General features: G+C 41.9%; 1 protein-coding gene across 1 annotated transcript in view; it reads right to left on the bottom strand.

Annotated features, from left to right (window-relative positions):
• The window catches only part of unc5da (unc-5 netrin receptor Da), a 245,368-nt gene that overhangs the window by 54,819 nt on the left and 164,823 nt on the right, over positions 1–25,726 (bottom strand). The window contains exons 3-4 of the mRNA XM_034095950.2: positions 4,253–4,396; positions 3,954–4,057 (exon numbers count right to left, since the gene is read on the bottom strand). Coding sequence (XP_033951841.1) covers positions 3,954–4,057; positions 4,253–4,396 — 248 coding nt within the window. The remainder of the gene's footprint in view (positions 1–3,953; positions 4,058–4,252; positions 4,397–25,726) is intronic.

The following is a 25,726-nucleotide window of genomic DNA, read 5'->3' as shown; positions in this document are numbered from 1 at the left end:
TATTCTGAACGCCAATGGAACGCCCTACATTTACAATCATTTCCATGGGAAGTGAAGGCGACATGGAGACGATTACAAAGCATTGCAGTAGCTTTTGTTCCATCCGATTAAATTAAGGTTGAGTTTCGTTAACAAGCACCCTCCCCCTCTCCCCTCATTGCTGCACCCTCTCCGCCTCCCCTCAGTGCTGCACCCTCTCCGCCTCCCCTCAGTGCTGCACCCTCCCCCTCTCCCCTCAGTGCTGCACCCTCTCCGCCTCCCCTCAGTCATGTATGGCCTTTTCTCAATGCAACAATGACTTTCATGAAATCACATTAAACAAATGAGCGCTCCGAATCTGACAGCAGCATATTGTAGAGGCGGGGGTGGCTAAACCCTTGTTGTGTCCTTGGTTTATCTCCTCACCATCTCTGGAAATGTTATGTTCATCTCTGAATAATTACATTTTAAGTACTTCAAATGACTTTGGATGAGAGGCCTGATGATTAATTACACTTGGTATAGAATACTTGGGCGGTTAATGTGGGGCTAATGATTGTAACACCGTTTTTTTTCTAAAGTTATTTAAGTCCTTTATTTTTCCCCCCCACTAAACTTTTACCCTTACAACGGCACCCGTAATTTTCACTCCATTAATTTGGAGCTGGCAACACTCAAAGGCTATTTGCATAGTTTTTTTCTAACGAGGCTGTATTGTATAATATATTTTCTCCTACAGTCACACTGGATACAATGATTACTCTCCAGGTTGTGATCAATCCCTCCTAAATCAATTACATATAATAATATATCCAAGGCCTGAAAATAGGCCATGTTGTTCCAGACTCATGCTTCAGTGCTATCCACAACACCTGCATGTATTTTAAATGAGTATATGGCATTTTATTCAGCTACTGCAACTAATCACTCGTTTGCAAGGCTATAAACTCTAGAGTTGTAAATACAAAAGTGTAATTTTCTGACAGTTATGATCCCTGATGGCGCCCTAATTGTTTTCTTCGTGCTACATTAATGATGCAGTCATTATCACGGCCATGATCTTTATCCTCTTGGGAGTTATAATTTAAAACAGACTGCATTGCTTTCAAGTAGGCCACAACAATATTCTCCTCACTTTTTAAGATATAACTACACTACTATCTTCCTTCTCCATATCTCACAATTTTAACAGAGTTTAAACTGTTTTTTGACATGCCTGTATAAACTGTGTCTAAGCTTCAGGCCTACATGCACGTTGTTTATGACAGCAGTTGCTATGAGACATGCTGTCAACTGGAGTGTGCAGCAGCCTGGAGCATTTCATAATCTTGTATTCCCCAATCATTATTACCAGATGTTTCTTGGGTGTCTTTTCTCCATTAAGGGATTTAGTGTATGTCCATATACAACATTGACAGCATTTGAAAGGTCCCATCTGCTTTCAAATGTGTAATATTTTCAAAAAGTCGATGCTAGCAAGCTAGGCTACCTAGCTTCCATGCTAAGGGTGCCTTAGCTTAGCACTGATTCTAACTTGTTGTACTTTTCGTTGATGTTATTGTAACATATGCTGAGTCATTGGCAGCTCTCACACTCAGTTCGGTCTTAGTCCCACATTAGTTTTCCCCGGGTCAAGTTGTTGTGATGAACAATGACCTCTGTACAACTCACAGCTTCGACTTCGGGGCTCTGTTTTCTTTTTGGTAATTACGTTTTGAGTTTCCATATTGACTGCTTAGCAAGAGGGGATTTACATTTCAGTTTGCCTTTAAGAAAAATCATTACGTGATTATCTTTGCCTAAACAGAGCAAACAATTTAATAACTTCAACATCACAGTGCATATAATCTGTTTTCTTAGCAGCTCGCTGTCTATAAAAAGCAGAGCCAAGTGAAGAGATTTGGCCATCTTGACTCTTGTCACCAATAAACTGAAGCAGACTTAAGCTGTTTTACTGTGATACATCCTCTGTGGTCGGATTTACAGTGTGCACAGATTATTGCCTCTATCACTGCTGGGACAGATAATATAGCATTCTGTGATTTTCATTAACATCCTACACAGCAGCCCAGCACGCTCTTGTGTGGCTTAGTTACGGCGCGATGCGGATAAAGTTCTTCCCTCTCTCACTATTAGTGTTGCCTCTGAGAACACGAGGAGAGCATAAGGGGATTTCAAGCTGTAAAGTCGGCTCTCCAGCGTTTGTGTCTTAAAACAGCATGCTGACTTGGAACTCATTCCCTTTGCATCGGGACCACTCGGCCACTTTCAAAGTCTGATTCACCATTACTGTAGCATCGGTTGCAAATGACAAGACTATGAAAAATCCTAATACATATTGTGACCAAAATAAATATGCCTCAGAATACACATGTGGTTCAGCGATCACTCTGCACCATGACCTCAATTCCTTAAACTCAAAATGTGGCTGAGCTACAGCTTCTCTCTGAGCCACATTTCACAGAGCTGGTTACAGAAACAGGCTTTCACCTCTCAGCAGTCCCTACAGCCACGAAGAGAGGAAAGTACAGCCATCCCAACTCGCGGTGAGAGTTTTCTTAATGCCAGTCATACTAGAGAGAGCTGGATTTGTCCCTGCATAATGGACTATCACCGTTCTCTTTGTTAGCCAGCCACATTAATGAATGCATGAGGAGTTGGCTATTTGATGACCACAATGCATCTGGGAGACTAGTGGTACACCGATGCTCCATTTGTGAGAGCTGAATCATTCATCGCACGCACGCACGCACGCACGCATAATAATAATCAGGACCAATCACAATATCAGATTTTCACTACAGAATTATTGTGGACAAAGGAATTTAAAATATCAATACGATTATTATCAATAGTACATTTGAATTCGTTTTTTATAATGCTATTGATCAAATTCATGTTTAACTTTCCTTATTCTGACTGTTAAAATAATTACGTTTGACATACACAGATAAACACATTGTTGTTATTTTCTTTCAACTGATCAGATATTCAGATATAAACTTATATTTCTTATAATAACAGAACTAATGTAACCAAGGCTTTAGTATCATAACAAATAACACACTTTTAAGTCAGTGTATGTCAAGACAATTCCACATGTTGGGAGCAGTAGCAGCGCTTGGGCCCCGTGCTCTGCAATGAGCTGATGTGGCTGTCATGTTGTTTACGTATGGATCACGGACTGTGCCTTTAAGTAAATGCAAAGCTTCCGATGCTCCAGCACACAGGCTTTGATATTGACATCTGCCTGCTGAGCCGTCACATGCAGGCTCACAACATCAGAGTGCCGCACAACAGGACCGTCCGCAAGAGCCTCATTTTAAATTCAAAGTAAAATTAAAATGGCAGTGACAGGCTCTCCCTTTCAAACACACACACACACACACACACACACACACACACACACACACACACACACACACACACACACACACACACACACACACACACACACACACACACACACACACACACACACACACACACACACACACACACACACACACACACACACACACACACACACACACACACACACACACACACACACACACACACACACACACACACACACACACACACACACACACACACACACACACACTCGGAGGCGAGGGAATGATACTGAGAGTGAAATGAATACATGGCATCTAAATATGTCATAGCCGTAGTGCCGTACACACTTCTACCAGAGAACCCAGCGGAAAGAGAACACACGATGCACATTGTTACTCCCAGTATATGAATAATATCTCCTTCTTGAGCAGAGCGAGCCTCAGAAAGCTATATAAATTGCATCTCCAGCTCATCAACTGCAGCTTTAAAGTGACGAGATGTGCAGATGCGTGTGGGGCTGCAGAGTATCAACACAGCGTATCATGAATACAGAGTTACACTGAAAGGAAAGCAGACACACGACTGCAGCCACACAGGAGAACATGCTACTTGTTTGAAGAGCAGGAAGCCCTCACCTCAGCCACGGGCACTCCCTCTGGGGGACGGCAGTGCAACACAATCATGCCGTTCAGAGGCACCTCTGTGCCTTGGGGGTCCTGCTCAAAGTTCTTCCTCAGGTCTGGAAAAGAGAATAAACAACATGCATTAAAGAACAACCACAACAGCATGACGACATGTTGTTTCACGTGTGACCTTCCGCTCACACACGAGCATGATGCAATGATTGCTTCTACACAACCATGCCACCAGCCGGAGAAGTAACCTTTTCAAGAACAATAAGGGCAGTGTGGTATCAAAGCGGCACGGTGCTTACAGGCGATGCGCACGGTGGCCTTGCGGCTCTTGGAGGTCCCCAGGTGGCTCCAGGCGACACACAGACACCAGTAGTCCTCCGGGCCATGGAAGTCCTCCACCTGCTGCCGGGACACGTTGATCATCACCTCGCGGATCTTCAGCCCTGCAGACAAGAAGATTGAGTGCTTCGATAGGCTTTCATTATGTCACAGGGCTGATCAGTAACAGAGATGTGGATCTGCCGGCACCGGGTGATGAGTGAAATCTGATTATGATAAGATTATCAGCGGTGAACAGATCTAGCGTTTGCCGGGGGGAAGAGAAGGAGGGGATTCGGAGATTTTACTTGACACTTTAAACCGTGATGTACTTTATTGTGAATATTTATATCCACATCATTGCTGATATTTTCAAAGCCCTTGTTAAAACTTCAGTTCTGGCAAACAGATGGCCGGCCATATAAAAAGCTGGGTGTACTGGACATTGTTAGTGAGCCCTCATATCCCCTTTCAATCCGAAAAAAACACAATCTATTTACACAAAAGTGACTAAATGCCATCCGGCGGAGGCGTTAACTGAGAGGAGGAACACATCGGCCAGTACGTGTTTTAAGGGAGGGTGCGATTACGCATGTTACCTCTCTGCAAAACATTTAAAGGGGCTATAGTTTAAGGCAGTGCTTCTCAAACTTTTTTCAGTAGCGTTCCCCCTTTGAAACATTTTCTCAGCCAAGTACCCCCTGACCGATCCCGAACATTTTTGATCGAATATAAATAATTACAATATAGTGATGTTCCCTCAGTGTGTGATGTATTAACTCCTTCGTGGTATGCATTACAACAAACTAAGGATATTTTCATTTTATGCATGAAAAAAAATAACATAACACTTTTATAAAACAGATTTTTCCAAGGAGTTTTTCAATTTTAGTAATATGTTATTGTGAAAAACTATAAAATACAATACACACATTTGACATGTTTATATGAGGACCCCCTTGGTGGTTCTAGGAATGTTTTATATACAATTGTGTTTTCTATTTAACTTATTTTACTAAGATTATTTTTTTAATTAACTTTTTATTTATTTTTAAATCTCACGTACCCCCTGCAGTACCCCAACGTACCCCCAGGGGTCCGCGTACCCCCATTTGAGAATCACTGGTTTAAGGTATAGCAAAACAATGCAATAAATACAGATACATTATAAGACAATCAAATGTTTTCTTTCTGCAGCAGAACATACTGTCATAGTGTCCTTATTTAATACATGTAGTGTGTGTGTGATGCAGCTCGTAATGAGCGAGGCTTTGGACACACACATTCTGGTGACAAGTGATGGGAAATGAAAAGCCTCACATTTCAATTATATGTAAGTATGGACAAAAGATGACAAGCACAGACCATTAATGCATTATGGGGCTTTATTGGGAATCTAGGTAATTGCAGCTTTCAACCAACGTATGTGACGTGCCTCTGTGAGCCAACTTGAATAGATCCATTAGTATACTGTATGAATGCAGTTATGGACAGCAAATATTAGGTGTGTGGTCTCTGACCTTTTCACTTTCCACAGTATACCATTAACAATGCATAGAAGGGGAATGGAAGCGACAATAACACACACCATACCCCTCCACAAAGAAAGAAATAATAACAGCCTACGGGTAGATTCTGGGGTGGAGATTGAGCGGCTAAACTGGGCAACATGCTTCCATGCATCACTTGATTTGTGGATGATTAAAGCTGGGCTAGTTTAGTTTTTAAAACAGAAGATGGTATTTTACAGTAAAAATCATAGGATTTTCCCTCAGTTTACTTTAAAGGGGCCATATTCTGCTAATGTGCATGTTCATATTTGTATTAGGTGCCTCTACTAATGTCTCCAGGCTTTAATGTTCAAAAAGCTCTTTATTTTTTTCATCCTGCCTGTGCTGCAGCACCTCTTTTCACCCTCTGTCTGAAACCAGAGCCCAGTCTGCTCTGATTGGTTAGCTGGCTGGCTCTGTTGTGATTGGTCAACCACCAACGAGATGTCCCGACACTTATCATAGCCTATCATGTTCAAAGTGTTGGAGCACTAGCTAATCGAGAGCCGAAGTCGCCTCCTTTCCGGTGATCCCCAGGGACCTTGGAGAGAAGCCTTTGAGACCACATGCACAACAACCGAAATAACTCTACAGGAAAGGGACAACCCCCAAAGCATAACAAGGCCTCTTTAAAGACATTGGAGCAAAGAACAATGTTAGAACCTGATGATATTGTGTGTCTTATGTGAAGTTAGTTAAAATGATATAATTCTTTAGATTCAGGTCCCGTTGGACTTTGCAGCACTGCTGTTTACTGTTGGGAACAGAAAGTGTTTGATCATGCACTAAAGTCCCGGAGCAGCTCCACTGTCACATATACAACAGGAGCAGGTGGTGCATCTGTTTAAAATGCAGCCCCTGCAAACCTACACTGTATTGTTTTTGATTAATAATCACAGGCAGCAGCAACCTCAGTGACAAATAGATTGCATTTCCTTGTGACTGCTTTACAAGAAAAGACACCGTTTGCACTTACAGTTGAAGGATTTTAATGTTCTAGCAGCCGTAGTTGTTTGGTAGGCATTAGGAGTAAGTTGAAGCGCTGTCGGAAAGTGACTTTCTGTGAATCTCTCATGTGTGGGTAATTGAAATCCTTCTTCGGGATGGCAGACTCCAACACTCACCACTAACAAACATATATGCAGAGAATTGATCAAATCATGTGAACTCTTTTCCGTTACATGGCAACCTTAGACAGTATCAAAGGGATCCTAACTCTAATTATTAATGATCATATCTAACATAACATCATTTCCATGGTTATCTTTGAAACTTCTGTTCTCTAGTAAATCTACGAAGGTTGTATTTTACCCTGATTTCTAGTAACGCTAACAGGTCGTGCTTAACAGCTCATCTCACAGCAGCTGTTCAGAAATCAGTGTAACGCCGAGCCTCTCGTGGCTTCTCAATTACGCAGCCCTCCACTTGTAGAGGCGTTGTCTCTCCAAAGGCTTTTGCCGTCTTGCAAACAGCGGCTCAGACAGGGGCCGGGATTAAATACAACTAATAATATGAAATGAAAGGTTATCAAAGGGTGCCTAATGAAGTAATGTAAAACAGAGATGTTCTCCGTAGTAATCCTCTGCAATGACTGGCTCATATGCTGTACAACACACACACACACACACACACACACACACACACACACACACACACACACACACACACACACACACACACACACACACACACACACACACACACACACACACACACACACACACACACACACACACACACACACACACACACACACACACACACACACACACACACACACACACACACACACACACACACACACACACACCAACAACTCCATCTCCCCCTTCTTTTCACTGCTACAAATTAGAGACTTAATCAACATGCCTGGGTGATTAAGTGAGAGGGAGGCAGGATTTCACTACAGGATAATAAAACAAAACATTGCACTCTGGTGACTGGGTACATTTAGACTTTTTTGAATTAATTCAGCTTATTGTTTACATATGAACTGTTGTGGTAGAAGCTAACGCTACTTAACATGATGCATATCTAACATTTAAAGGAGTGGCTATCTGCTAACACAGATCAACATCAGAAGGGTTCATGCGCAATTATATTTACTCAGTTTTAAACAGATTAGTTGCACGGTGCAGGATGAAGCTCAGCAGGCGTTTCGGGGTTATTTTAAACCCATGTTCAGAATTGGAAGTGTGGCACTGTGAATCCACTTGACAGTTAACGCGCCAAGTGAGAGGTCTTTTCAAAATCATCAGCTATCAAAGCTATTTCCTCCCACTTGGTGCACGAAGGAAAAGAGAAAAGGCATTTTGAATGGACCGATGCAGCTATGACTTGTCATTTCCCATTGCTTACTCCAATAACATCTATATAATACAAAAAACATTTCCACTCAGACCTTTAACAGTTACACAGCTTTCAATTTGACTCAGTTGGAGCTTTCCATTTCCCACTTTCAAAGTTGGGTTTAATAGAAAATCATATTTTATTGTTCATGTAAAATACAATGTTATTCTAGATGATTTTCAAAGAACAACTGGAATAAATATGAATGCAAATAAGACTTACTCATTTGTGCGACATAAACAGATACATATAGTAGCTTTGCAATGCAGTGAGTCTCGTGCTTCAGTGAGGGCTTATTTATTTTTTCTGCTTCTGTTCAATACGATTTGGCCGTTTTGTATTTTCTACACTGTACAATGTACTTGTGGGAAATAGCGGTGACTTCAGATCTCCTCAAAAAACATTTTGGTGTCTTCTTTGTTTTTATTGTGTAACCACAATCTTTCTTCTTCTTGTTATTATTATTTCTTCCTCTTGGGCTGCCAGCAGATGTTCTGTTACGACCCCTCAAAGACATGGGGGATGAAGACATTTGCGTCACCAAGAAAAAAGTGGACAGCCTGACTCACACAGTATGAATTGGCCTTCAATTTGAGTCACCGTACAAAAATGTTTTCTCAGATCAATGGAAAATTGGTCTTTACTTTAATAAACTAACCATACACCACGTCTTTCTTTACATATATAAATAATATCATTTCTAAAACTGCTTTTTAACAAGCAATTTCAACAATGGATTGGGACAATAGTCTTAATCGCCAAAGAGACTAGCCCCTTTTAACAGTTAGACCCCCACATCTGTAATCTGTATTAATGATGGAGAAAACAGAAGAAACGGATGCACCAGTAGCAGAGTGCTGCTCCTGATGCAATGTATCAGACCATGACTCAGAGGGTGGGGTAGGCTGCCAATCTGCAGAAGCACTACAAAAGCTTATTTTTCTTTCTGTCACACAGTGGGATACTTTCTGACCATTAAAGAAAACTAAATAAAAAAACTAAAATGGATGCTTTTCACATCAGCTCTTTTCATATATAACAGTGAAACGTAAACACATATATTCAAACACAAATGCATGAAAACCTGTAATAAGTGATGAGGGCCATAGTATTTCTGCTGAAGGAGAGATAAACAAAGAGAGAAATCGAAAAGACACTCCGACTCCCCGGTTCCTCGCATTAAGCCTAGATCAAAGAGCTAAGTCTCTTCTCCAAGTAGCCTGGAATGACACTGAGTTAGAGATATTATCCAATCACTGCTCGGTCATGTCGATGACATGCGGTCACTTCTTGGCTCTCAGGAATACAAACAGCCACTCAGCTCTTCCATGAGCTGGCCACCTTTCTTCCTCTTTGCCTCTCCTTCCTTCAGGCTCATGCCAGCGGCTCCTGACAGAGCACCACAAAGCCTTGACAACAGCCCTGAAGGTGGAGCAGCTTCCATATGCCCATTCAATCATATCTATGTCTCTATGCAGCCTCTATAAAAAGGAAGAGATATAGCAAAGCTTGTCATCCCACATTGTTGTTGTTCTCTATTTATTTCTCTGTCTCTCTTTTGGTCTGCCTGGCACCGGGCCTGCGGTGTGATTTCTTCCAGCTTTGGCCCATTGTTTCGCCTTGGCTCAGTCTATGAAAAGGCCCTTAGGGAGGAAGGCGGTGCCAGCGACAAGTGGTTCCCGATCCAAGCAGAACTTGAGTGGTCCGGCTCAGCTAAACCAGGTCCAGGATGTCTCCATCATACTTAAGATACGTCGGATTGGGGATTTCTAGGATCCTGTTTGTGTTAGGGATCCTCCGGGAGGCAGCTGTGTACATAGTGGGTGAGGTGGATGGGTAATAGCTGTAGGAGCGCGTCAGTCTAATGTGAACCCGGCTTTGGGGAAATGTTTGTGAGATGTGACATTGCGGCATGCAGCTAAGCATGTGGGGGCTGTGAGGTTTGGCTCAGGGCCAGACGCAGACGAACCCTGCTAGACAAGCGGAACATGCTCCCAGCAACATCTTCAGTCTGGTCCCAGCTGTGTGTGTCATACTTAATCGTGGAACCAAAGGGACGCATTACAAGAATCATGATAATTCAGCCATTAAATTGCTGCGAGTTCTCATTCGTGTCATTCCCCCAGTCGGCTTGTTTATGTTTATCCAAAAAACGCGTGTCTGCTTATTAGGAGCCAGATTTGCATACACAAGTAGTTTCCACTGTGGGCCACTTCATTTGTTTCACTTCCATGTCCTTAACTAATACTTGGTGACACTGAGAGACTCCGAGGCATCTCACGTTCCCTCACCAGTCCCCACATTTTCCTGCTCTGTCCCGAGTTCATGCCTGGTTGATGGTATCTCAGCTGGCTGGGATCATACTACACAACAGTGGAGTCAGTGTTTGACAGAGCATCAACAGGAAGAGATATCCACACTCTTTCTATCCTTCCCTATTCAAACGCTTTCCCTCAATCGCTATCTCTTCATCGCTAAAACTGCTGGAGCTGCTATCCTCTTCTTCTCCACAGAACCAACATGGTATCCATTTTCAGCCTATCTTTCACTCTGCCCTCGCCTTCTCCATTTTCTAATGTCCCCTTTCTCCCTTATCCTCTCTTTCTCTTATCTCTCCATCAGGGTATCATCCTTTCAGCTGAAGAATATAGGCACAGATATCCCCTCTGTTCCCCCTTCCTCCTGCTCTTCTTTCACTCCGTCCTTCAATAATCTGAGTTCCATCACTCGTTTCCATCCCTCACCCCTCTTACAGCATTTCAACAGAGACAAAAATAAAGTTGTCTTCTCTGATAGGTCGCAGTATCAGAGAGGTGAAGTACGCTGCAGAGCAATCTGGCTTTTGTTTTCCAGATACTGACCTTATTTTATTTTGTTTTTTTAGCATTCGTCCTCAGCAATTAGAAACTTGCAATAGCATCCTGCAATTAGCATACGTTGCATTGATTAGCATTAATTAGCATCATAGCCTTTCCACTAGGTGTGTAACGGTACACGTACTGAAATTATTCGGTACGGGCCGTTCGGTTCGGTACAGGTGTGTACCGAACGAATATAACGTTAAACGTAAGAAATTGAGAACGTGAACAACTTCTTGGAAGTAATCTCAGGTGCTGCGTCGCAGCATTCAGAGTAATTTGCTCCCATTGTGTTCAACGCGTCATAGAGCGAGCAAGTCATTTCATTGGACGAGCTGGTCAGAGGGATGCGTTCAAATGTAGTCAGTAATTTGAGGAACTGTCGAAATGGCGAACGCAGATAAAGTTGAGCTCGAAAATCCTCCAGCATCATTGAAGTCTCCGGTTTGGGAACATTTTGGTTTCGCAGTTACGTACAAGGATGACGGACAAAGACAGGTGGACCGAACCATAGCTGTGTGTCGGCATTGTTCAACTAACATTGGTTACGCGGCTGGCAATACATCAAACTGGCACACTCTTGAAAAGGCATCACCCGAATGTGAATATCACCGGTAATTGCCAGTGTAATGATATGCCACTACTTGCTTCCACCGTGTTGTGTTTCCAGCCAACATAAACACACAAGCATGTGTTGCCACCCCTGTGTGACTTGGTAAAGTCACATCACCGTACAGTTTTCCTGTAATCATGTCTAACTCCACACTTGGTGTGATTGCCATTTCATCCAAGGTCAACACACACTCCCTTTCAAGGTCTGTCAATCAATCTGCCTTCAATTTTAGGAAATCAAAGACCTCTCAAACTTAACACATTGCATCCTTCTTTGCAGTGTCCTTATTCCTGGAAGGGGAATCTTCAATTCCTGCAGAGTTTTGTAACCCGTTGGTCCGCTCGCAAAGCGAATTTTTAAAGCCTTCTTAATTGTCTCATTGCTCCATTTCATCCCCTTTGTGGTGAGTCTGCCTAATGCCTTCAGTTGGTCTTTTGAAAACGTTTTCTTATATTTATTGTCCCTAATTTTCATTGTTGTCTTGAGAGCTGCATTTTCCTTCCTGATTTTTCTTAGTGCAGCCTTTGCTTTTTTGGCGATTCCTTCTTGGCTCTTTAATTTTCTCTTTAATTGTTTTAATAGATCTGTTTGACTGGCTGCTGGTTCCCTCGTATGCTGACTGGCTGCTGGTTCCCTCGTATGCTGACTGGCTGCTGGTTCCCTCGTATGCTGACTGGCTGCTGGTTCCCTCGTATGCTGACTGGCTGCTGGTTCCCTCGTATGCTGACTGGCTGCTGGTTCCCTCGTATGCTGACTGGCTGCTGGTTCCCTCGTATGCTGACTGGCTGCTGGTTCCCTCGTATGCTGACTGGCTGCTGGTTCCCTCGTATGCTGACTGGCTGCTGGTTCCCTCGTATGCTGACTGGCTGCTGGTTCCCTCGTATGCTGACTGGCTGCTGGTTCCCTCGTATGCTGACTGGCTGCTGGTTCCCTTGTATGCTGACTGGCTGCTGGCTGAGTGGGTGGTGTCCGCCCTCCCTGTCTCTCCTCACTAGGGTTGGGTATCGTTTGAATTTCCACGATTCCGATTCCGATTCTACTTTTCGATTCCGGTTCTTAACGGTTCTCGATTCCGATTCTTTGAGGGGCAGGGTAAAAAAATGATACATGCTTCTTCCACCAAAAAAATTACATTTATTCGAGAAACTTGTACACAGGTTAGTTTAAAGTAATATTCACATGAATCAGTCTGTTTATATTCACTGCTATGTAACTTTAACCTGAGAACCACTGAAGCTACAACAGTGCAACAGTCCAACTTTTAAAAACAGTTCTTGTTGAGAAAAACAAGCATATCTGCCTTCTCAGGCATACCGGGAAGAAAGGTTTGAACATTTTGAAGTAAAATGCTTCAATCTGGTGCACACGCAGAATTACTAGAGACTAGATCTAGGGGGTACAACTCTAAACACCCATATGAAGAAGATCGGTTTACATTTTAATAATTAAATAACAAATAGCCTACATGTAACGCATTTTATTTTTGTTGTTCATTCATATCTTATTTTACTATTTTATTTATGCATATGTTTTTATCTCTCCAGTTTAAAACGATGTGTCTGGTTTACTGTCCTATAGTATACATTGGAATGATTTCAAACCTGTTTTATCCCAATAATTATAAAAGAGTGACTTGGAAATATGTGTTTACATAAATTGTGATCAAAACGTTTGAGACCCACTGAGATAACTTAGACTAAAGTGAACTATCTAAACACTCAGAGTCCTTTACCTCACTGAGCTGTAGTTATCAGCCTCTCAGTATGACTGGAGAGGACTCTCCCTCCACATCATTGTAGAAACATCTTCTTCTTATATCCGTCAGAGCAGCTAGCACCAGATGCTAATAACAACAGCGCCCTCCCTTTCTCCCTAGCTCACTCGCACTCTGGCTGTGAGCTGCGGTTGCCAGATAAGCCAACATCCCCCATTTTCATCACTTGCAGCGCCCATCGTACAGGGCAAATGAAACGTGTAGCCGGGGTGAAAAGGGTGTTACATTTACTTAATTATGAATGTTGTTACATCAAGGCCGAAAATTAGGATGAGCACCAACGGTCAAAACATTTTTTTTTTCTCCCAGAGCTGGCAGCGCAGCGCCTCCACAGATCTGGCGCCCTAGACGAACATCTATAACGCCAGTGCGACGGGCCGGCCCTGGTCTCAGGTTACACTGTAGGAAATGTCCCGCCCCGCTGCAGTCATACAGTAGGCTACGGAGAGCGGCGAGAAACATTTCCTCAGGAATCGAAAAGCGGAACCGAAATTCACATTTCTAAATGATGCCGTTGGAATCGAAATGTTGGAACCGGTTCCGAACCGGAACCGGTTCTCGGTACCCAACCCTACTCCTCACTAGCCTCTCTTTCTTCACCCTCACTTTCCTTTCTCTCAGTCTCCTCATCCCTTCTTCCCTCAATCTTTGAGACTAATGTAAGTAGAAGACATGGCACTGTACATTTTAAATATTATACCACTTAAAAATAAGAAATATTACTTTTGTTACTAAGAGTTCATACTTATTATACCCGTGTCACCTTTCACACTATAGCTGTGATCATGAGCGATGGGCTTTGTAGATACAGGTCCCGGGTGAATCGTGGTGCAGGGGCCCTTCTCTTTTTGACCACAGGGCGATGCACGAAGATGGTGGGTATAGCCTCTGCTCTCAGCCTAGTCTTGCCCTTTTTTGTCTTGACAAACTGGTCTGCATCAAAATGTGCCTGCGGAGGTTACTTCACACACAGAACAACTCAGTTTTGTCTGCCCACATACATATTCCATAGTGGTTGAATACACAGTATTAGGAAACACTTTATACGTAATGGACATGTTATACTCATTACATACTGTATATAAAATATGACCAAGAATGTGAGACAACTTTATAGAAATTCATATCATGTTACTGATGCCATTTGTCATACTTTGTTAAACTCACAAATAATAAAGTTCCATAACTTCAGTTGGGAACAAAGACCACACCTTATCTCCCCAAGGCATTTCCCATCCAATAGGTGTGCTGTGTGTATAACCCTTTCTCCTGTCTGTTACTCCCTCTTTCAGCACAAGAACCAGAGGGGGATTCAATGGAGCCTGAATACCTGCACTGAGACCCTCACCCTGCACCCTGAGTCTCAACTCAGTGTTTTTCAAGCCTTTCCCTGTTTTTTTGTATTAAACAAAACATTAAGCTTTCCCAATGGTGTGGTTTTCGTTTTGTGAAAAAGTGCAAATGCAGTGTTTGTATATAATTACATCACATATTTCTTTGCTGTTGGTCGTGAAATTGCTCCTGCTGACTTGAGCCCGCCATTTTTTCCTCCGCTCTGTGTCAGTGGGGAAGCCGTACATTCGTACTCCTTTCTCGGAGCGATTTGAGCATCCCCAGGCAGCACAGCAAACCATGGTGGCGACTAGGAGGCAGCACAGCAAACCAGGACAACACGGAGGAAAAGGCACCGACAAACTGCATGATATGCTATTCAATGTTTATTGAATTCCATGTATTTGCAATGGATGTTCCTAAAACAACACATTTAACATCATCATCATGCTGCTACTGCTGCTGCTGCTGCTCGTCCTTTGACGACCTGTCGGTCTCCTGTCCTTTCTGAAAGCCATAAAGATGACATTAGTCATTTAGATAACTTGTGTCCTCAATTACCAGGGGATTACTGAAACTACCATGAATTTAAGAAAATGGTAGAAATTAATCTAATCTGAATTTTAAAGCAGTACTTTAGATCCCCTCCCTCTAAATATATCAATAAACATTAGAAAGTGATGCTCCTGACTACCATACAAGTTTAAGAAGATAATATTGGTTTTAAAGAATTCAAAGCTATAAATAAACAGCAACAGGCTCTTTAACCAAGGCACTGTTAGCCTAACATGTAAACTAGTTGTTCACACTAATCCTAATATTATCACTTAATATTAGCAAATTCGATTTTATTTTTTAAAACATATTGATGTAAATACATACACATATCGATTTGTCGTATAAATATTGCAAATCAAAACCTTTATTCACTAATAATTACCAAAAATCGTAGTTCTATCTCCTGTTATCAATGCATTCACATTGCCCGCCATGAACTTCCGGGGAACGATCCTCGTCTACATGAACCACGTGACGATAACCGTTTTTTGGACTTCCGTTGTCGTAACTCTTCTATTATATGGCTCTGGACCGAACCAAAGCTGTTAGTCGGCATTGTTCAACTAAATTGGTTACGCGGCTGGCAATACATCAAACTTGCACACTCATTTGAAAAGGCATCACCCGAACGTGAATATCACCGGTACCAAACGACTGAAGTGCAAACCCAACTCCCACTAGCATGTAAGCCTCCACCACTCGCAACAAGTTCAGAGTCAGACCGAGCCAAAGCTATTACAAACGGCAAATATCCTTATGTTGCCATGTTAGCAAAGCGCAACCTGGCTGTATCTGCTACTACCTCTGTCCCTAGCGAGAGGGTGTTCTCCACAGCAGGAGACACTAGGCTTGTTTGAGACAAGCAAGACCTGCGCAGACCTGCGCAGTTGCGATCAACGTCTTGCTAGTGCGTTGCATGATGGTTAGTCATTTTGTCCGACTTGCTCTGGAGGCTCGCCCACATGAGACTTTGAAATCTCGCGGGACAAAGACGCCCGCAGCCTTGAGAGCGAGGCGAGGCGGCGCAGTTGCTCTCCACGAGCTGCGGAAGCGAAATGCTTGATGGGAAACGGCTCGCTGTTATCTCGAGCTGAGCGCTCATTGGTGGTTTTTACCACGTGCTGCTGATGAAACTCTCCAATTGGCTGGCAAAAGTTTGTTGTTGTTTTGTGTCAGTTTTACGTCGCCACATCCATTCCCATTTTTCATCATTGTTCCACAATGTTTATCATCATGAAATTAATATCTATATATTTTATACTATACTGCTTACCGTTTTCATACTTTATATATCTTAGCATATTCATACACACTGTTCATACTGCTCACAGGCTGATATCTAGTGTATTCATACCCCACTGTTTATTCATCATTCAATTCATTCTAGATGTTATTCTGTAGATTGTGTACATTACTTTCCACTTCACTGCTTGTTGCACCTGGTTAGAAGCTAAACTGCATTTCGTTGTCCCAGTACCTGTAATATGTGCAATAACAATAAAGTTTCTCTTTAAGTTAAACCAAATCATTAAAATAAAATCTATTGTAATGTAATGATTTGGTTTAACCTTATTTATTGAATACATCATTTAAAATGGCAAGATTAAATCAAATGACATTCTCCATACAATACATGTGGGATTTCTATTGCATCCACTTCATCTGCAACGAAAAACGCCAACGCAATTTCCGCCATTGCAAACCCAGCCAGTCAAGCCGACTTAAGACGAGCTTTTTGACACGTCCCCCGGCTGCGATCGGCTACTCTCGTCTACTTTCGAGGCGAGCCGCAATGTGTCTCAAACAAGCCTACTGCTTGTGCCAGCAGATCTTCCCTTTCGGCAAGCAATGTGGACAAGTTCATCTTACTTTAAAAAAACATGAAATGACAAGCAAGTCACAATGTCAAACTGGCTGCTTAGGTACTAGTACAGTACAGTTCAAATACAGATTATTTCAGTTAATCGAAAAGCTGCACCTTAATGTTTATTTTATTATATTTTATATTTATTTGAGTGAATATTCACAGTTTAATAATAATTAAAAACCCAAAACTAATAGTTTATGTTTTGTGAGTACTAGTACAGTAAAGTTCAAATACAGATTATTTCAGTTCATCGAAATTCTGCACCTTAATGTTTATTTTATTATATTTTGTATTTATTTGAGTGATTATTCACAGTTTTATAATAATTAAAAAAAAATATGTTATGTTTTGTGATAATTTTTTCTGCTGTACCGAAAACGTACATTTTTCGAACCGTGACCTAAAAACCGAGGTACGTACCGAACCGAAATGTTTGTGAACCGTTACACCCCTACTTTCCACACATTGGTTCAAAACTGGCTTGGCCGATTTGAACAATGTTGAAGTTATTTTTTTGGGGTATTTCTGAGGATGTTGCATCCATTTTTGTAATTTTCAGGATCCAAAATTGCAGTTTTAACCAGAATGTGACCATATTTCGACTTCAAGTGGGCCAATTGTTTTTGCAATATTTAGTCAATTTTAGGAGGACGCTGGATCGATTGGGTTGGACTGATAAGGTATTTATTTTAAATAGTTAGGGTTAACTTCAGCAGGTTAACAGTTGTAGGTTATTTGTGAATTGTCCAAACAATGTAGAACATGTACATTTTAAATTTAAAGATCAATACACTCCGAGTTGAAAATTGGACATTTGAGGTGACAAAGCCATTTTTGAAACATTGTAATTATAAGCTATAATGGTAATAATGCTTATCAACGCAACTTCTCTAAGCTCAATATCTCTTCCTGACATCATTCTGAGGAGTTTGGGTGCAGCTGTTTTCCTGAACAGAGGTTCAGATCTGGGGAGTGATGATTACATGGGTATCCAGCTGAGATTTGCCTGCATGTGCTTTATCAAAAGGCTTAACAATAGCAAAGGGATAAGGACTCCGAATGTTGGGTTAAAGATTATCTTTGAAATGAATATGAACACGGCAAACCAGTACATAGATTATTACATACCGTATCAGGGACGTAATGTAAATATTTAGGATGTTAACAGCTTCTGCTATTCTTTATTTCTTTTCATCTCGAGGCTTTTCCTTTCCGTCTCAGAATGCAGTTTCAGGTATTGTCTTGCCTCGAATTCTCAGAAAAAGGAACTGCCTAACAATATTTGTGTGTGGTCTTGAACATGTTCTCTTCTCAGCTCCCTCCATGTGTGTTTACATATGTACGGCAGCCATTACTGTCAGTCCTGATCAGTCTCCTGTTTCATGGTTCAAGTAAGGCCAGGTACCTTTAGTGCTGCAGCGAGGCCACACAAACAGTAATGTCAGGTTGTGATGCTCATAAAGCCAGGAACCGTGTTTGCTCAACATCATAAGAACAGCTCACGATGGGTAAAACACTTGAGTGCACAATACAGATTTACACATCTTCTCAAACTGTTCTGGGAACCCTCAAGGCAACTTGCAACCCCCGCAAGGAACACTTGGTATTTCTTCTTAAATCAGTCGGAAAATAACTTTATATCTTTGAAATGATAAGAAAATGCAAATTCAATTCCATTTACTTACTTAAATTCCCACTCTGACTTATCAAAAGGAACTGCAGCAAAAAACCATTCTGCAGACTATTACTACGTCCCTCTGCTCCTTCGCGCTCTGCTAGTGTTCTCAGTAAAACACAACGATGACAGGCAACTGATCCAGCTAACAACAACAAACTACACTCTGAAGGCAGAACATTCTAGAACAAAATGTTACTTTGTAGTGTAGAAAACACATATCTTATTTTTCACTGTCCAGTGATAACCATGTACCTCCAAATATATTTGCGGGATTAAGGGTTACAGATGAAATGAGTTTATTCCTTGATTTCCCAAACAAAACACACCTTTTTAAAACCGATTGGATTTCCTGTTAAAACGCATTGTCATAAAACCATAGGCTGTTTGTTCTTAGCTAATAGAAAGGTGATATTTTGAAGATATGGGGGTTTCAAAAGACAATGATCAAATGTTTTTAATGTAGTTTCCAAAATGAATAGGCTTATCCAACAGTCGCACATATTTTAAGAAGATGCCTTAGTATGCCTTAACACATGTTGATGTGACCAACTGTGAGACACATCCACTGTTTGCTACTGGTCTGAATGTAGTACCAGTACACAAATCATTAAGGCAACACAGTAGCCCTATAGGAAGGAAGAACACCACTTCCAGCTCAACGTTTACATGTATCATTAATATATAAAAAACAAGTTGTTGAGATGTTTAGTCTACAGTACGTAAGAGCCTGCCCCCTAATAACTGTTAGAGATTAACATTAAACAAAAAGACAATCCAGAAGCCCATGACATTTTTTTTTCGCCCAACAGATTGAGGAACAACATTTTGTAAGACAAGATCTTTTATTATTGGGCTTGGCCTCAATTGTTTCCATTTCAGTATTATGTATTACCTGACACCAGTTAGAGAATATTCCAAGCCAAATATGTCATGTAAAAGCACAACACTTTTTTATATTTGTATAATATATGTCTATATTAGGAAAACATTTCTTTCTTTAGCTAGGTGGAGACAACCGAGCAACACTTTGACATGTTGCCATTATTCTTTCATTTTTACATTTTCATACCCAGAGTGTTGAATGTGTGCGCAGAGGCACACGCACACAGCAGTTTTAGTCAAATGTTCCAGCACATGGCAAAGTGTTGGCATTTTGCTGAAGCGGGGATCACATACTTTTAAAAATAGACATCCAAAATCCAGGTTTGTATCAGTGTTGGCGTTGCACCCGGGCTCAGGGCGTGATTGGGTGATTGCAGAGATGGAGTACTCGAGTCCTGGACTCGGACTCGAGTCGGAGTTGAGTGCCGATTTTCGGGACTCGTGACTCGACTCGGACTCGCGCACTGATTGACGCGACTCGGACTTGGACTCGTGAATTCTCGCACAGGATGACTTGGACTCGGACTCGTGAATTCCCCCCCCCCCACGATGACTCGGACTCGACTCGTACATTGACGCTCCGACTTGGACTCGAGCACATTTTCTCTGGAGTCTGATGTCCTCTATCCTGTATGGCGAGTTCACGTACTGGGCCCCGCTGTTCCAGTCTAGAGATGTCTACAGACACACCCCGCATCGTGCTGTATGCTTTCACACATTCTGCTTCCACATTGGAAAAGAGCAGCGCAAAATGCTCGTTATGTGGAAACAATATAGAAGAGAAGGCTCCGTAACACATTACTCTAAAGGATCGAGTTCAGACATACAGGCTGTCTTGAACACTATCATCAGAGTAACGTGATCTAATCAATAAATAAAGATTCAGCCGATAACGAAAGCACATGGCTACTTAACATGCAGAACGAAGTCATTTTGCATGCTAAGTAGCCATGTGCTTTCTGGGGATAAATCTTTATCGGTAAACTGATTTAACCCGTAAAAGTTCCTTCAAAACAAGAGTCCCGATCTTATTACTATCAAAATAAAAGTGCAAAACGAAAACTTTACCATAGAAAAATATTGGCATACAAATATAATCACTTCTCTAAAAGGTAACTCATTTTAAATATAGTTTATTTATATATAATAATAATATTAATATTAGAAATAAGCTTTATATTTCTATAGCACCTATTACAAGAATTGTAGCCAAACTCGCTTCACAGCAGTTCAATAGACAGGATAACAGCAATGTAGAGGAGCAGCTACATTTCAAAACATATATCCACGAAGATTAATACATGAAGACTTGTGACTCGGACTTGACTTGGACTCTTCTTAAGTGACTCGGAATTGGACTCGGACTCGAACACAGGTAATGATGACTTGGACTCGGACTCGACTTGGACACTCCTTGGGTGACTCGGACTCGACTACGACTCTCCCTTGGTGACTCGGACTTGGACTCGGACTCGAAGAGTGGTGACTCGAGGGTGACTTGGACTCGTGAATTGGTGACTTGACTACAACACTGGGTGATTGTGAACAAATCCATTCAGAGGAAATGTTTCAAACAAAGAAATCAGGAATATTTAATATATCATATCATCATAACAGTTTGAATTAAACACTTCAAAGCAAGTAGATGTGATTTCAGAGAGAAAGAAAACCCACCGCAGGAAGAAATTAATTGGTCGTTTTTACCAGTATCTGTCATCTACAGGTGCTTTATACTGAAACATGAAACCCTTCCCCTTCTGTTACTGTCAGTTCCTCCTTAAAGCATCTGAAGGCAGCAGGACAGATAACTGTGATGAATCTGCACCCTCCAATTTGAAAAGTAGAGCACTGGGCTGAGCCACTGCACACATTGATCCGCTGTGTTTGCATTGATTAAATCACCTGCACACACACAGCCTCTGCACACATCACACTGGCCGCTTGGCATTGTGTTGTGACATCCTGCGGAGGCACTGGACACCAGCAGCTCACAGTGAAAAGCATTGAGACAATTATCACTCATTCTCAGTGTGGCTGTCAGCCTTTCTCTGCCTCTATCTCTCATGGAAAACACAGGCGATATTCCCCTGCATCATGGCCTCCTTTTGTGTCATGCAGAAGTGGCATCTCATTTGAATTTTAGAAATACATTTGAAGCTATGATATGATGTGACACAGCAGAAAAACAGTAATATAAAACAGCTTGAAATCTGTTATTGTTTCCACTATTTATTTCTATCGTACACCATCTATTCAAGGCTACAACAGAGTGTCTAAGATGAGAACACTAGGTCACTGGTAAATTATATTCACATCCACAAACGGCATCATTCAAACATGATGTTCCTACCTGGAGAACCGAGCTACTCTCCTTTCAGGGTTATTTCAAAATGCCACAGCCAAGGTGACAACAGCAATTAGAGTTCTGCCAAAGTTCATGTTTATCACCGCAGCTCAAACTCTTACCTCGCTGTTTCAAAGTTGTTTTTAATCCGTAAAAAGCCTCGTCCTTAGTCAACATATCTATCTTTGTTTTAGATAATGGCCAGATAATCTGTGTATACAATGAAAGTTTATTATTTATTTATTTATATTGTTCTGTTGTCCCCATTGAGTCAGACAACAGGACCACTCTTTATTTACGCTACATTTGAAGATTATTAGTTTAGCACAAAGACTGGAAATGGGGAACAGCTAGCGTACCATTCACCTAGCGCCAACACAACCCTACATCTAGCTTATGAACAATATTTTATTTTGATTTGGTGTTGGAGAATTTCCCTGTTTTGAACCATTAACTTCCAGTAGACTCTGCTACAGTAGTTATGAAGAAAATACATCATATCAAGACATATCTAGTCTGTTTGCTAAGCTAAGTTAGCTGGATGCTATATGCAGCTTCATAGAGATAAGAGTGGCATTCATCTTCTCATCTGTTGGCCAGAAAGAAAAGGAAAGCATACGGTATATCACACCTTTCTTTGAACACCTGGCGAAAAACCTCCCAAGGGCTCAATAGATTTATGCATCTCACAAAATGTATTTCTTATATCTTCACTGGTTACTCCCAACACAGCGCATCATCCCTCTGCTGATAACATGTATATCATAGACTGTATAATATTGTCATATGAATCCTCACGGTGTAATCTGTACCATGATGGAAGCGTCTTTAAAACTGCTTCACTCAAGCTAATAAACAACACGAGACAACGCATCTAATAAACTCAAACTGACAGCAGCCAGCAGTGAGACTGTTCTAATGTCCAACCTTTTATTTCCTCTGATATCCCACAACACTTTTGTATATTATTAATAGATGCAATATATTTCACTTTGATAGCCGGCCCAGTTTGTGAATAGCACAACAACGTATTTATTCATAATAACTTTATAATGATAATACATTGCCATTCATAGCAGCCTAACACCCATCCTGCAGAGGTACATGACATCAGTGTCTGGTTGAAATCTTCAGAAGACAGGAAATGATACGTTTATTATCTAAACTGTTCTGTGGGAAATGTGGACATTGTATCGAGCTCTTGTCTCTGGGCAGAAAGCTGAGGCCATTTTTGGGGTCTTCCTTTTCCTGTAGTGTGTAGGTTTTTGGGCATGTAAATGGTCTGCAGAGGCTAAAATCCTTAAGTTCCTTCTCGAGGGAGTTTCTCTCCCACACCCCCCCCCCCCCCCCCATGCCTGAAATCCATTAATTGGACTACTTTGTTTGCTTCCTTAACACAGTGATATCACCATGTAACACTCGCGGTACTATTGGCTAGCGCTCCAACACATACGTGATAGGCTAAAGGGCGGGACATGTCTAAGAGGTTGACCAATCACAACAGAGCAGACTAGGCTCTGGTTTCAGACAGAGGGTGAAAAGAGGTGCTGCAGCACAGGCAGTATGAGAACAGTAAAGAGCTTTTTGAACATTAAAGCGTGGAGACATGTCCCAGGAGAGGTACTAAATACATCCTTCAAATTGCAAATATTGATGGTGATGAGCTTTGTTCCAGTATGAGATACACAACAACAACAACAACAACAACAACAACAACACGCATGGGACATTCTTTCAACACCTGACACTGCTTCATCTTATGCTGTCTCAGAACAGCAGTCAAGAGCACCAGCTTGGATTTCTGGTGCAAGTATCTGTCCAACTATTAAGTCTTAAACTGAATAGGAGCAGTAGGCTGCCATATATACAGCACCCAGTGAGCAGTGTGGGTCCAGTGCCTTGCTAAAGGGCACCTTGGCAGTGCCCAGGACGTCAACGGACACCTCTCCAAAGATGACTGTGCATTTCAGCAACTCCTCATTAAACATTCTTTGCACACTCTCTTTTTCCCAAGAAAAAAACTGCTCAAATATTTTCATGGAAAGTTAAACGGTCAGAATCTCTTGCACAGAAGATGAGTTGCAGGTATGAAAAATGCATGCATTACATGGTGTTAAAAATATCTTTTGACTCTGCTTCACATCGGGAAAGTTATCGAGAAACCCAACCCGATTCGCCCAGATGGAATAGACCTGAATACTCTGCCACTTTTTCTCATGCTTAGGGCAACAGCAGTGCAAGCTATTCACAGAGGCTATAATGGATATTTCCTTTTCTCTGTTTCTACATTTCTTTCCGCTGTCTCCTGGAAGGCACAGCTAAGCTAAGACTGAGTGTGAGGGAAATAACACAAAGCTGAGATATCTCCCTGGCTGAGCTAGCCGCCTCTGGACAGACAGTTTCTGTCCTCGGCTTCAAACCTCCTGGTTAAACAATGTGAGGGCATGTGTTGTTGAGTCTATCTGCATTTAATTCACAGCTTACTGCTTTAATAGCTACAGCCCCCCGCTCGCTGCTGAACCCAGGGGCCATTTTACCACGTGAGTCAGACTATAATAGCTTGTATCAAGGCACAGCTGTTCAAATGCTCCTATAGATGGAGATGGACGGACAGCCAGGAGTGTTTTCGCTCTGTGTTCATTTTCTCAACATGTAGCATGTTGGCCGCCCACGTATACGGTACGGTTAGTGACAGACTGTGTAGAAACACTCGACGCATCAGGATATATATTTAACGTACAATATTTATGTTTGTGTGCTAAGACGAAAGAAAGAGAGATGATTAAAAAAAGAGAAAAGACTGAAGGCAATGGAGAGTGAGTGAACGAATCAGTTAAGGTGAAAATAAGAAAAGGAAAAACAAGTTGCCATTTTTCTCCATAAAACGGGACTGTCATGTACAATCAATGTGCAACGGAGACTAAAGGAACACAGGGACGTTAGCGGCGCTGTGAGGCATGGCCGGGCTTTGAGCTGCATACTAACACCAGTCGTCTAGTTTGGAGTGACATTCAGTATTGTTAAAGTCTGTGCATTTCATGAGGAGACATTCGTGGTCATCACTCCTCATTCTGAAGGTATTTTGTTTCAAAAGTTTTACAGGCAACTTCACAAAATTTGCCAAACTTCAGACTTCAGAGCTACATTTCTTGAGATGCATCACCCTGAGCTCAATACACATGTACACTCACACTTACATGTTGATGAACTGTATTCCTGAGATGGCACATTCTGGTATTGCTGCATGAACAGAAATATGAATATGAAAATGTGGACGCGTTTGGTAATATGTGTATTTAGGTATAATAAGGCTGCGGCCCCACGAGGACGAATTTGGTCGTTTGTGTTACTGTTTAGTGTCATATAGACCGTTCGGCCACACGAGGATGACCGAATATGGCACTAAACGACTGAGGAAACGACAACGGGTCCCAAGGTGGATAGAAATGCATACGCCACTCTCTGGGGGGTCAAACAGCTCCGTGTGTGCGCCCTATACGGACATTTTCAGATCACTGATAGTGATTGCGCAATAGCCCCGCCTCTCCCCACCTCTTCTGCTCACCTCCGCTTACCCCGCGCCAGTGCTGAAGTGTTTCGCCACCAACAACAACAACAATGGCGGATCGCAGAGTTGCTATCGTGCTCCG

The sequence above is a fragment of the Pseudochaenichthys georgianus genome, chromosome 12 (assembly GCF_902827115.2).
Source record: "Pseudochaenichthys georgianus chromosome 12, fPseGeo1.2, whole genome shotgun sequence".
Taxonomy (NCBI): Eukaryota; Metazoa; Chordata; class Actinopteri; order Perciformes; family Channichthyidae; genus Pseudochaenichthys; species Pseudochaenichthys georgianus.
The sequence above is the reverse complement of the archived record's forward strand: the minus strand, read 5'-3'. Positions and strand labels throughout refer to the sequence as shown.